This window comes from Hyla sarda, chromosome 9 (genome assembly GCF_029499605.1).
Source record: "Hyla sarda isolate aHylSar1 chromosome 9, aHylSar1.hap1, whole genome shotgun sequence".
Taxonomy (NCBI): Eukaryota; Metazoa; Chordata; class Amphibia; order Anura; family Hylidae; genus Hyla; species Hyla sarda.
Genome location: NC_079197.1, coordinates 13,329,751 through 13,344,637, shown reverse-complemented (window position 1 = coordinate 13,344,637; position 14,887 = coordinate 13,329,751). Strand labels below are relative to the sequence as shown.

At 47.0% G+C, this 14,887-nt stretch overlaps 1 protein-coding gene across 5 annotated transcripts in view; it reads right to left on the bottom strand.

Annotated features, from left to right (window-relative positions):
- The window catches only part of EHMT1 (euchromatic histone lysine methyltransferase 1), a 125,300-nt gene extending 115,493 nt beyond the window's left edge, over positions 1-9,807 (bottom strand). For 2 of the 5 annotated variants that reach the window (XM_056538654.1, XM_056538655.1), the window contains exon 1: positions 9,700-9,807. In XM_056538654.1, the coding sequence (XP_056394629.1) occupies positions 9,700-9,807 (108 nt within the window). Of the gene's footprint in view, positions 1-5,844; positions 5,902-9,459; positions 9,502-9,699 lie in introns of those variants that run through there. The other 3 variants (XM_056538662.1, XM_056538659.1, XM_056538663.1) reach the window with 3 other exon arrangements.
- Between the last annotated feature and the right edge of the window lie 5,080 nt (positions 9,808-14,887).

Here is a 14,887-nt window from a genome sequence, read left to right as displayed (position 1 = left end):
TGAAACTCCAAGGAAAAAAAAACTCTGCAAAGTCAAAAACCGTATGGTGAAAACCGCATGTAACCGTACGCACATACGGGTTTGTACGGTTCCCATTGACTGCCATGTAAAAAAAAAAAAAAACGTATACGTTTCAATATGGTTTTTCACCCGGACCAAAATCCGTGGTAGGCTACGGTTTTGGGTACGGGAAAAAAAACTGACCAAACCGTACAGGATGCAAAACGGATACAAACTGATGCATCTTTTGGCATACGATTTTCAATGGAGAGTCAATGCGTACGGTCTTCAATACGGTTCCGTACGGTTTTCAAATTGAAAATGTATACGGGAACTGTATTGAACCCAAGATAGTTTTATACTACTGGACAGTTCGGCAAAATTTCTTCCACAATTCTATAGAGACGACCTTCATGTCCCCCGTCTGAAGTCTCTATACTCGCTCACGTTTCTACAAATGTCATTAACTACACGTCTGTGATGGCATTAGCCTGCGGCGATAGACGGGGCCACCCAAGTGCGGCCTATCTCAGCGCCCGTCGCTTATCTCTTCTTGCAGCCACCTCCATCTGAATCAGACACCTGCAGGATATCTCAGCAGGCCCCGATTCCCTGTGAGATGCGCGTCCCCAGAGTGTAGATTAATCTCGCCATTACCGCCATATTAGACTCTTAATTGTCTGGTGGTTCCCAGGAGACCAGACGCTTTTAACCCCCTTGTTGCAGGGTCTCCTGTACGGCTTCGGTCAGGTGACGTATCACAGCGGAGGTCTGTATTATGTGATGGAGGTGTGAAGGTTAACCTGCTTTGCAGAAATGTAATTTAATCCTTACCTACTAGCTAATTCAGTGCTTTCTGCAAGGATTTCTCACGCTTCCCTCTGGATCGACATCTGGCATAATGAAGACGAACAAGGCATGTATGTTCTTCAGCATACAAAGGGTTAGTCAAAACCATGATGGTCGCCCAACCTCATGACACCTCCATAGAGGAAAAGCCTATCCGGGGGACCCCTGAGAAGATGTGTGCTTGACCCAGTATTTCCCAACCAGTATCTCTCCAGGTGTTGCAAAACTACAACACCCAGCATGCACGGACAGCCAAAGGCTGTCCGGGCATGCTGGGAGTTGTAGTTTTGTAGCAGCTTGAGTAGGACAGACGGGGGTATAAGTCCATAAATCCCCTGAGAAGATGTGTGCTTGACCCAGTGTTTCCCTACCAGGGTGCCTCCAGGTGTTGCAAAACTACAACTCCCAGCATGCCCGGACAGCCAAAGGCTGTCCGGGCATGCTGGGAGTTGTAGTTGTGCAACACCTGGAGGCACCCCCGTTGGTAAACACTAGCTTGACCAAAAAAGGAACACACGCAGGCCATAAGTGTGAACCAAACGATTGCAAAACTACAACTCCCAGCATGCCCTGACAGCCTGCGGCTGTCAGGGCATGCTGGGAGTTGTAGTTTTGCAGCAGCTGGAGTAGGACAGACTGGGGTACTGAGGACAAAGTCCATAAATCATCTAAATTCTTACAAAATATATGATGCCAACTGTGATGTGGTACTTGTAAAGGGCATATGATGTGGCTGTCTGGGCATGCTGGGAGTTGTAGTAGTGCAGCAGCTGGAGAACAAACACTGTCTATATATGACAGGACATAGAGTATGATGGCAACCGTGCTTTGGTATTGGTAATGGACATATGCAGGTTTTATCAGAATGGTTTATATGGTGTTTATGATTCAGGGGTCTACAATGCATTCGGAAAGTCTTCAGACCCTTTCACTTTTTTACACTTAATTCTGTTGCTCCTTGTGTCCCCCATCATTCTGCCCTCAATCCTCCATAATGACACAGTGAGCAGAGAATGTTACAGATCTTTACAAATTTATTGAAAAAAATATAAAAATTTTTTTACTATTGTAGTGACATAAGTATTCGTACCCTTTACTGAAGCCCCTCTGTCAATGATTCCGGCCTCCAGTTTTCTTGGGGGATGAGGCCACAAGGGTCACACATCCCCATCTAGAGATATTCCATCTGTAGCAAGTGCCTGCAAAACAAGCCGGTGCTAGGTCCGGAAACGGAAACGCATTTCAGAGCGGATTCTGCCGGAAGAATTGACACGTTCATTCTTTGGACGGAGTATGGGATTCAGAAATTCTGCAGCGTGAATGGCGCAGCAGAATCTAGGGCTAGGCGGTATGAGCAAAAACGTGTATCACGGTATTTTTTTAAGTGATGGCGGGGGGGGGGGGGGGGGGAGCAGAATAGTGCTTGCGGGTCAAATATGATTAGTTCCCCGATGAGGGGACAGCACGCTGCAGCGGATAATTCACTCATTCGAGGGGGGGAGTGGCCCAACCGGTATTGCGGTATGGGCAAAATTCATATCGTGAGCAAAAAAAAATAAAAATTTGGTATTCGATATGAACCGGTATACCGCCAAGCCCTAGCAGAATCCCATTTAAAAACAAAGGGAGGCTGCTGCACTGTATTTTCTGAGCGTAATTCTGCTCCGTAAAAATGGAATGTGAATCTTGGTTTCATCTGACAATAGAATCTTTGTTTGGCTGGGTTCACACTACGGTTTGTAACTACGGTTCCCGTATACGGCTGGGAGGATGGGTGGGCGGGGCTTAATCGCGGCGCCCGCACTCAGCCGTATTCGGGAACCGTAGTTAATGTATGTCTATGGTCGACCACGTTTTTGCCTGCGGTCGGGAAACCGCATACGGCCGAAAAAGCAGCCGACCGGAGGCTGCGGTTCACTCCGGTCGGTTCATAGACATACATTAACTACGGTTTCCGAATACGGCTGAGTGCGGGCGCCGCGATTAAGCCCCGCCCCCCTCCTCCCAGCCGTATACGGGAACCGTAGTTACAAACCGTAGTGTGAACCCAGCCTTTCTCAGTCTGAAAGTCTTTTGGGTGTTTTTATTTATTTTTACATTCATGTGTTGTTTACTGGGGCTTCTTTCTGTACCACTCTGCTACATCTGCATCTGCACACAGGACCTTTGGAGGCTGCATCTGCACACAGGACCTTTGGAGCTCAACCAGAGTGACCATTGGGGTCTTGGTCACCTCTTACCAAGGTCCTTCTCCCCCGATTAGGCTGCATTCACACCATGTTTTTTGCAATACAGTTCCCATATACGTTTTCAATGTGAAAACTGCATGGAACAGTATTGAAAACTATGCATTGACTCCATTGAAAACCATATGACAAACAATGCATCCGTTTTGCGTCTTGTACGGTTTTGTCCGTTTTTCCACTCAAAACTGTAGCCTACCACGGTTTTTTGTCCAGGTGAAAAACCGTATTAAACCGAATAGTTTTTATTTTATTTTTATTTTTTTAACATGGGAGTCAATGGGAACTGTACAGAACCGTATGTGCGTACAGTTTCATCCCGTTTGCACCATGCGGTTTTTGATTTTGCACAGATTTTTTCTTGGAATTTCAATCAAACAAGTGAAACTGTATTCATAATGGAGTGAAAAGTTAAAAACATAAGATTTGATACGGGAACTGTATGGCAAATACGTGGTGTGAATGCACCCTTACTTAATTTGGTGGTCCGGCAGCTCTAGGAAAAGTCACGGATGTTCCGAACTTCTTTTTTGTAAGAATTATGGAAGCCACTGAGCGCTTGGTAGAAAGGTAGAATTTTTTTTGCCCCCTTCTCTACACAACCCTGTCTCTGAGCTCTACAGGCCGTTATTTCTCCTCGTGCCTTGGTGTTTGCTCTGATATACATTGTCAGCTGTAAGACCTTAGACAGGGCTGTGTCTTCCTAAATCCTGTCTCTGAGCTCTACAGGCAGTTCTTTCCGCCTCATGTCTTGGAGTTTGCTCTCATATACATTATCAGCTGTGAGACCTTATATAGACAGGATTAGGAAAGACACAGCCCTGTCTATATAAGGTCTCACAGCTGATAATGTATATGAGAGCAAACACCAAGACATGAGGAGGAAAGAACTGCCTTTAGAGCTCAGAGATAGGGCTGTGTCTTCCCTAATTCTATCTCTGAGCTCTACAGGCAGTTCTTTCCTCCTCATGTCTTGGTGTTTGCTCTCATATACATTATCAGCCGTGAGACCTTATATAGATAGGATTAGGGAAGACACAGCCCTGTCTATATAAGGTCTCATAATGTATATGAGAGCAAACACCAAGACATGAGGAGGAAATAACTGCCTGTAGAGCTCAGAGATAGGATTAGGGAAGACACAGCCCTGTCTATATAAGGTCTCACAGCTGATTGTGTTTGCTCTGATATACATTAAGACATGAGGGGGAAACAACTGCCTGTAGAGCTCAGAGATAGGGCTGTGTCTTCCCTAATTCTATCTCTGAGCTCTACAGGCACCTCATTTCTTGGTGTTTTCTCTGATATACATTGTCAGCTGTGAGACCTTATATACACAGGGCGGTGTCTGCCCAAATCCTGTCCAATCAGCTGAATTTACCACAGGAGACTCCAACCAAGGGGAAGAAACATCTCAGAGATTATCAAAAGAAATGGAAGAAGACAGAGGTAAATATAAAATGTCATAACATACTCCTATTTCTTCTATGTTGAGTGCAGGAGACCGTAACCCAACAAAATGTGGGAAAATGTGAAATGGTCTGAAGACTTTTTTCGAAAGCAGAGTAAACTGCACTCGTCCGATCACTGCACCTTCCAAGCTCCACCTCTACCCATCAATCCCAGTTTACGGAGATGCCCTGCGGCCCAGCAATTATTATGGAGATGGTCTTCAGCTGTTTTGTACCATGTGACCAAACACCTTCAATACCTGTTGGCCAAACACTGCATCCTATCGTCCATGACAATAAGAGGAATATGGTGATGACGTTCTTCAGTCTCCTTCAGTTATCTGTATGATGATGCTGCTTCCCCCCATCATACACATTAGATCAGTGTTTCCCAACCAGGGTGTCTCCAGCTGTTGCAAAACTACAACTCTGCTGGGAGTTATGCATGCTGGGAGTTATAGTTTTGCAACAGCTGGAGGCATCCTGGTTGGGAAACAGTGACCTAACATATAAGATTGTGATCCCCTACAACAGTGTTTCCCAAACAGGGTGCCTCCAGGAGTTGAAAAACTACTAGAGATGAGCGAACTTACAGTAAATTCGATTCGTCACGAACTTCTCGGCTCGGCAGTTGATGACTTATCCTGCATAAATTAGTTCAGCTTTCAGGTGCTCCGGTGGGCTGGAAAAGGTGGATACAGTCCTAGGAAAGAGTCTCCTAGGACTGTATCCACCTTTTCCAGCCCACAGGAGCACCTGAAAGCTGAACTAATTTATGCAGGAAAAGTCATCAACTGCCGAGCCGAGAAGTTCGTGACGAATCGAATTTACTGTAAGTTCGCTTATCTCTAAAAACTACAACTCCCAGCATGCTGGGAGTTTTAGTTTTGCAATGGCTGGAGGTACACTGGTTGGGAAACAATACTATAGAGCAATCTTTGGCTGTCCGGACATGCTGGAAGTTGTAGTTTTGCAACAGCTGCAGGCACCCTGGGTGGCAAACACTGCATTAGATAGTTGCCTGCTCCCAATGACATCACCATATTCTGCTGACTTTTCTGTTATGTGTATAGACACCTTAATTTGCTAACCAGAAACCGTGGTACCCGCTCATCCGTATCCCTGATACAGAGGTTACCCAGCATGCTGGGAAGTGTAGTTTTGCAACAGCTGGAGGCACACTAGTTGGGATACGCTGCACTATCCTATGCATAGGAGATCATTTTAAATTGGGGGAACAACCTGTTTAGCAGTGGGGCTCGTCACACCGTCAGTGGGTTTTTTCCTCACAAACCAAGTACCTGCAACAGTCTGGAGTGACCAGGACACGTTTTTCGGCCTCTGGATGTAAACCACGAATGTTTCATCCGCTACTGACAAGGGAGGAGTCAATACACAATTATAGCAGAAAGTTGCAGAACTTTTGAAAGCTCTTTGATACAACTATTATAAAGATCACAGATCTGAAGAGCAGTGCCATCACATAACCCAGTGGTTCCCAACCAGAGTGCCTCCAGCTGTTGCAAGACTGGGAGTTTTCGTGTTGCAACAGCTGGAGGCAATCTGGTTGGGAAACACTGACCTAACCTTACAATGCACCAGGATGGTACTAGGGATCGACCGATTATCGGTATGGCCGATATTATCGGCCGATAATCACGATTTTGGGCATTATCGGTATCGGCAATTACCTTGCCGATAAGCCGATAATGCCCCCCGCGCCGCCCCCACCGCGATCGCCCCCGACCAACCGCACCGTGTCGCACCCCCCACCGTAGTGCTGGGCGGTATACAGGTATGAAATTTTGCCCATACCACTATACCGGTCGGGCCCCTCCCAAACCCTCCGAGTCAATAAAAAAAATTAAACTTACCCGTAATGGGGGTGGTCCAGGCCATCCATTCTTCCTGTAGTGTCCGGCGGCATTCCTGATGGAGGGTGAACCGGTCCGGGCTGTCGTCCTTTGGGGGTCATCTTCTCCACTCTGGGCAGGCTCCGGCCTAGTACGCTGCATAGACGCCGCTACGCCGTGACGTCAGGTGCGTCGCTGCGCACGGGCGTCACTGTGCAGCGGCGTCTATGCAGCGTACTAGGCCGGAGCCTGCACGGAGTGGAGAAGATGACCCCCTGAGAAGGACAGCCCGGACCGGTTCACCCTCCACCCGGAATGCCGCCGGACACTACAGGAAGGAAGGAAGGATGGGCCGGACCACCCTGACAGGTAGGGGAGAGAAGCGGGTGGTGGCGGCGGCGGCCTATGGCACCGCAAAAGCCACTGCAGTGCATTGATTTAAAGCGCCCGCTTTAAGTCAATGATCTGCAGCGGTGTCGAGGGGGGATAAATAGCTGATAACTTATACCGGAATATCGGTATAAGTTATCGGCTATCGGCCCTAACCTCCACCGATTATCGGTATTGGCCCTAAAAAAACGATATCGGTCGATCCCTAGATGGTACCCATTATCCCTTAGGCTGTGTTCACACCACGTTTTTTGCACTACAGTTCCCGTATCAGGTTTTTGATGATAAACGGATTCCTCAAAACCGGACTAAACTGTATCAAAATGTGTGTACAAATTTTAACCCGTATACGGTATGAAAAATGATGTCCGGTTGCATCCGTTTTTTAAGAAAAAAAACGTATAAGTTTTTACATTTTTACTCCATTATGAATAAAGTTTCAATTGTTTGATTGAAATTCCAAGAAACAAAAACTGTGCAAAGTCGTACGGTGCACACAGGATGGAACCGTACGCACATATGGTTCGCTACGGTTCCCATTGACGCCCATGTTAAAAAAAAAAAAAACTATACGGTTTAATACGGTTTTTCACCTGAACCAAAAACCATGGTAGGCTACAGTTTTGGGTACAGGGGGAAAAAAACTGACAAAACTTTAAAAGATGCAAAACGGACAACACCTGATGCATTTTTTGGAATACGGTTTTCAATGGAGAGTCAATGCGTACGGTTTTCAATACGGTTCCGTACGGTTTTCAAATTGAAAACGAATACGGGAACTGTACTGCAAAAACGTGGTGTGAATGCAGCCTAAGGCAATGGGCTTCCAAGCAGCTGCAGAACTAAAACTCCCATCATTCCCTACCAATACTTTCCCAAACATGTGGTTCTCCAATTCGTGCAAAACTACAACTCCCATTGTGCACTGACAGCCCCCCTCATACTACAGCTGTGTCCCCCAAGCTGTGACTCCCCGGCTGTTGCAAAACTACAACTCCCCCCATATCCTGCCTTCAGGAACCATTGCCGTAACTTTTGTCTCTCCGACTGTTGAGTTCTAGTTTTTTTTTTTAACAGCCAGAGAGCTACTGGTTGGGAAATGCCGCTGTAGTATAATGCAGAGCATGATGGGAGTTGTGGTTTTAAAACACAGGTTGGCAAACAATGTCCTTAAGACAGCGGGGTCCAAACTGTGGCCCTCCAGATGTTGCAAAACTACAACTCCCAGCATGCCCGGACAGCCAACGGCTGTCCGGGCATGCTGGGAGTTGTAGTTTTGCAACATCTGGAGACCTGCAGTTTGGAAACCACTGCCTTAGGGGGATGCAAGTTACCAAGGTGATCATAACACTAGATCAGTGGTCTTTAGATATTGCAAAACTACAACTCCCAGCATGCAGGGAGTTGTAGTTTTGCAGGAGGTCTCCGGTTTGGACACCACCGCTCTATATTCAAGTCACCAATTACACCCGAGCCGAAAAATCGCCATTATCATGACACAACGCATCCCCGGCAGCGACTGGTGCATTCACCGACTTCTATGGGACAAAGCAATAGGTCTAAAAATATGTCAACGAGGTGTTGTTTCGTTACAGTGGGTCAGGGAGTTTCAAGCAACTTAGCGTTCTTTGTTATTGGCCAGTGTCAAAGATGGCGGACCAAGGCCACAGGCATACTATTGTGGGGAGCACAAACAGTGGGGTCACCTGAGCGTAGTCACATGGTACAGGAAAGGTAGAATGAGGTAGAGGGAGCGTCAGGAGAAAAGTGGGGTCACCTGACTGTAGTCACATGGTACAGGTGAAGTAATATAAGGTAGTAGGGGTGTCAGTAAAAAGTTGGGGGTCACCCAACTGTAGTCACATGGTATAGAAGGGGTAATATGAGGTGTAGTGGGTGGGTCACCTGACTAGTCACATGGTACTAGTCAGGTAGAGGGGGGTCAGCAGACAAGTGGGGTCACCTGACTTATCCCCTCCTGTACCATGTGATTAAAGGTAGGGGGGTCAGTAGACAAGTGGGGTCACCTGACTGTAGTCACATGGTACAGGAGGGGATATATAGAGGGGGAGGGGGGGTCAGCAGACAAGTGGGGTCACCTGACTAATCACATGGTACAGGAGGGGATATATAAATGTAGAGGGGGGTCAGTAGACAAGTGGGGTCACCTGACTGTAGTCACATGGTACAGGAGGTGATATATAAGGTAGAGGGGGGTCAGCAGACAAGTGGGGTCACCTGACTGTAGTCACATGGTACAGGAGGGGATATATAAAGGTAGAGGGGGGGGTCAGTAGACAAGTGGGGTCACCTGACTGTAATCACATGGTACAGGAGGTGATATATAAAGGTAGAGGGGGGGTCAGTAGACAAGTGGGGTCACCTGACTGTAATCACATGGTACAGGTGGGGTAAATACCACACAGGACTGTAGTGGGCGCTGTACAATACAGGTCACACATAGGGCAGGTAGGATAATAGAGCATCAGGCAGTTCCATAGGGCACACATGGAATAACAAGAGCCGCCAGTGTCCCTCCTCCTCCTCCTCACTTCACCAGCCGGAGCACCCGGACGATCCCCCCCATACAGGGAGCAGGACACCCCAGCTCTCCACCCCCCGGCGCCCCAATATACAGCGGCCCGGACCGTCCGCCGCCACTATCCGCCTCACCTCAGCATCCAGTGTGGCCATGGCTCCGACCCCGAGCGTAGCCCCGCCTCGCCGCCTGTGACGACACAGCCCCGCCCACTCTCTATTACAAACCCGGGGGAAACGTAGGGGGAATATGAGGATCCGGCGCATGCGCGCTCCGCTTCCTCCGCCGTAATCAATATGGTGGCCCCTCTGTGACTGACATAACATGGCGGGTCTGGGTCACAGTCTTCATAACAACGGCCCGAGCAGACTTACTATCGTGTGGACGCGTCCTTGTGTCTGTGTGTGACTTATCGGGATGTTCCCTCTCCCAGCGCTTTGTGAGACCTGTAGTACCTCAGCAGTAATGGCGGGCAAACTCATTTGTGCCTCAGAAGCGTTCTGATTGGTTACTCATATCAGCCAATCAGAGCTCACCGTTTGTTTCCACAAATCAAGTTAAGAACTGAAAGCAGAGCGCTGATTGGTTGCTATGGGCAGCAGTCTGGCTATTAGACGGTTATGATACATAAGGCCCAACCAATCAGAGTTCAGCTTTTCTTATTTATAAGAACATTATTGCTATGAGCAACAGTTTTATACCTAAATAGTAATGAAGAGGCCCAACCAACCAGAGCGCTGCTTTTTTATTTTTAGAATATGGTTTTGCTATGTTCGACATTCTTTCAATAGAATAGTTATGACAAGTGTGGTGTCCCAGTAACATATTGCATACCGCACCTTGTTTGGTGGTCCCCAACGTCAGAGTGACTACGTTCAGGTAGGGTCCCCCAGGTGGGACAGCCCCTAGTTGCCTCCTCCTTCTCTAATTCTATAATGTTTATGTGTACATATTTAATAATGTGTATATTTAATATAATGCATATTGGTATACTTACCTTGTTAGCATTGCAGGACCTTCGGTCATGTGACTATGTTAATTCCACTATGGTATGTTGGAGGACCTTTGGAGGTCCTTGGGTCACATGTTTACCCATAACGCTATGTAAAGATGATTGACAGAAGTATTGGACCAATTAGCACTAGTCCAGCCCCTGCCCATATAAGGGAGCTGTAACTATCGCTCTCTTAGGTTGCTGCTCTCGTGGATGCCGGACTAGCAGGACGGATCTGCGCAACTTTCAAAGACAAGCTAGGCCAGAAAACCTGCTGGCCTCAGCCAAACTAAACTGTGAGTCCTAAACTAAATCCCCGCTAAAGCTAGCGTGACTACTGGACCTCAACTAAATACCCTAAAACCAGTGGAACAGCGCATATCAGTCTACGGACTCTAAAACGCTTAAGGTCGCAACCACTGTCAATCTCTAAGAGGCTTTGCCTGTATAGAGACTGTTTTCCGGTTATGAAGCTTGCATAACATCTTCAGTAACGTTCCGACTGTTTTCAGCAAACTCTCCGGTTGTGGACATTCAATGATTCTATACCTCCCTATCGCTCTTGGGAAGTGTGGCGGTAGGACAAGCATTACAGAGGAGCCCACACCCTGGCGCCACGAATAGAAAGGGTTAACCAGACACCCTTTACTCACCGCACAGCCACACCCCATATACCCTACTCCCCCAGGCTATCACACAAGGCCTAACCAATCAGAGATCAGTTTTCATTTCTTTTTAAGACTATGGTTACTATGGACAACAGTCTTACAATTAAATAGATATGATGGGGGCCCAACCAATCAGAGCTCAACATGCAATCTTTCTAAACAAGACAGTTTAGATGTATAAAACCCAGCCAATCAGAGCTCAGCTTTCATTTTGCATGGCTGCCATGGGCAACAGGCTGTCTTACTATTAGGCCCTGTACACACTATGACATTTTTGCGCAGCTTCTGCTTGTAGCAGCCTTTTAATGGGATTCTATTGAGGAAATTCTCCAACACAGAATTGAACCCCGTCAGAAGGTTGAACATGTTCGATCCTACAGCGAAATCTACCGGAGAAGTCCCGAAACTGCGCTGTAGCGAATGGGATGGCGCTTACTGTCCTCACAGATTTCCCACAAATTCAGGGTGGTAATTCCGTAGGCTGCGTTCACACTATAAAAATACCTCCGTTATAAAAACCCTGGAAATCGGCCGTTAAACGGCCATTAGAAAATCCCATTATAGTCTATGGGATTTTTTTTAACCCGTTATAGCCCGTTATAAATAACGGCCGTTATTTTGTGACGGGCGAATGAACGGAAGAAATAGTGCATGCGCTATTTCTCCCGTTACTATCGCCCGTCACAAAATAACGGTCGTTATTAATAACGGGCGATAACGGGTTAAAACGGCTATTAGAAAAATCCCATAGACTATAATGGGATTTTCTAACGCCCATTCAACGGCCAATTTTCAAGATTTTTATGACTGATGTTTATTACGGATGAATTTTTATACTGTGAAAGGGGCTTTAGTGTGAATGGAACTTTAGGTAGGGCCACCTGGCCGGTATTTTACTAGCACAGCTGGTATTTTGGCGACCCTGCTGGTATTTATCCAACCAATGCTCCAACTCCCGGAATGTTGCACTATATACTATACCAGTGTTTCCCAACCAGAGCGCCTCCAGCTGTTGCAAAACTACAACTCCCAGCATGCCCGGACAGCCATTGGCTGTCCGGGCATGCTGGGAGTTGTAGTTCTGCAACAGCTGGAGGCACCCCTGGTTGGGAAACACTGACCTATACAATATACTACTACACTGCTCAAAAAACTAAAGAGAACACTAAGATAACACGTCCTAGATCTGAATGAATGAACTAATCGTATGAAATACTTTCCTCTTTACATAGCTGAATGCACTGACAACAAAATCACACAAAAATTATCAATTGAAATCAAAAGTATCAACCCATGGAGGTCTGGATATGGAGTCACACTCAAAATCACAGAGGAAAACCCCACTACAGGCTGATCCAACTTTATGTAATGTCCTTAACCCCTTAAGGACACATGATGTACTGGAACGTCATGTGTCCACTCCCGATCTATAACGCGGGGCCACGGCGTGATAGCGGTTTGGGCCCGGCCTCTAACAACTGCCGGGACCCGTGGCTAATAGCGCGCGGCATTGATCGCTGTGCCGCGCGCTATTAACCCTTTAGACGCGGCGTTCAAAGTTGAACGCCGCGTCTAAAGTGAAACCGAAAGCATGCCGGCTAGCTCAGTGGGCTGTTCGAGAATAGCCGCGGTGAAATCGCGGCATCCCGAACAGCTGACAGGACAGCGGGAGGGCCCCTACCTGCCTCCTCGCTGTCCGATCGCCGAATGACTGCTCAGTGCCTGAGATCCAGGCATGAGCAGTCATGCGGCAGAATCATCGATCACTGGTTTCTTATGAGAAACCAGTGATCAATGATAAAGATCAGTGTGTGCAGTGTTATAGGTCCCTATGGGACCTATAACACTGCAAAAAAAAAGTGCAAAAAAAAAGTGAATAAACATCATTTAACCCCTTCCCTATTAAAAGTTTGAATCACCCCCCTTTTCCCATAAAAGAAAAAACACAGTGTAAATAAAAATAAAAATAAACATAAATGGTATCGCCGCGTGCGGAAATGTCCGAATTATAAAAATATATCGTTAATTAAACCGCACGGTCAATGGCGTGCGCGCAAAAAAATTCCAAAGTCCAAAATAGTGCATTTTTGGTCACTTTCTATATCATGAAAAAATGAATAAAAAGCGATCAATAAGTCCTATCAATGCAAAAATGATACCGTTAAAAACTTCAGATCACGGCGCAAAAAATGAGCCCTCATACCGCCCCATACACGGAAAAATAAAAAAGTTATAGGGGTCAGAAGATGACAATTTTAAACGTATACATTTTTCTGCATGAAGTTATGATTTTTTCCAGAAGTGCGACAAATTCAAACCTGTATAAGTAGGGTATCATTTTAATCATATGGACCTACAGAATAAAGGTAAGGTGTCATTTTTACCGAAAAATGTACTACGTAGAAACGGAAGCCCCCAAAAGTTACAAAATGGCGTTTTTTTTTTTCAATTTTGTCTCACAATGATTTTTTTTCCCGTTTCACCGTAGATTTTTGGGCACAATGACTGACATCATTACAAAGTAGAATTGGTGGTGCAAAAAATAAGCCATCATATGGATTTTTAGGTGCAAAATTGAAAGAGTTATGATTTTTTAAAGGCAAGGAGCAAAAAACGAAAATGCAAAAACGGAAAAAACCCCGGTCCTTAAGGGGTTAATACAAGTCCCAATGAGGCTCAGTAGTGTGTGTGTGGCCTCCACGTGCCCGTATGACCTCCCTACAACACCTGGACATGCTCCTGATGAGGTGGAGGATGGTCTCCTGAGGGATGTCCTCCCAGACCTGGACTAAAGCATCCGCCAACTCCTGGACAGTCTGTGGTGGATGGAGCGAGACGTCCCAGATGTGCTCAATTGGATTCAGGGGAACGGGCGGCCGGTCCATAGCATCAATGTGTAGGAACTGCTGACACACTCCAGCCACATGAGGTCTAGCATTGTCTTGTATTAGGAGGAACCCAGGGCCAAGCTCACCAGCATATGGTCTCACAAGGGGTCTGAGGATCTCATCTCGGTACCTAATGGCAGTCAAGCTACCTCTGGCAAGCACATGGAGGGCTGTGTTGCTCCCCAAAGAAATGCCACCCCACATCATTACTGACCCACCGCCAAACCGGTCATGCTGGAGGATGTTGGAGGCAGCAGAACGTTCTCCACGACGTCTCCAGACTCTGTCACATGTGCTCAGTGTGAACCTGATTTCAACTGTAAAGAGCACAGGGAGCCAGTGGCAAATTTGCCAATCTTGGTGTTCTCTGGCTAATGCCAAACGTCCTGCACGGTGTTGGGCTGTAAGCACAACCCCCACCTGTGGACGTCGGGCCCTCATACCACCCTCATGGAGTCTGTTTCTGACCGTTTGAGTGGACACATGCACATTTGTGGCCTGCTGGAGGTCATTTTGCAGGGCTCTGGCAGTGCTCCTGCTTGCACATAGGCGGAGGTAGCGGTCCTGCTGCTGGGTTGTTGCCCTCCTACGGCCTCCTCCACGTCTCCCGATGTACTGGCCTGTCTCCTTGTAGCGCCTCCATGCTCTGGACACTATGCTGACAGACACAGCAAACCTTCTTGCCACAGCTCACATTGATGTGCCATCCTGAATGAGCTGCACTACCTGAGCCCCTTGTGTGGGTTGTAGACTCCGTCTCATGCTACCACTAGAGTGAAAGCACCGACAGCATTCAAAAGTGACCAAAACATCAGCCAGAAAGCATAGGAACTGAGAAGTGGTCTGTGGTCACCACCTGCAGAACCACTCCTTTATTGGGGGTGTCTTGCTAATTGCCTATAATTTCCACCTGTTGTCTGTTCCATGTGAAATTGATTGTCAATCAGTGTTCTTCCTGAGTGGACAGTGGGATTTCACAGAAGTGTCAGTGACTTGGAGTAACATAGGCCCT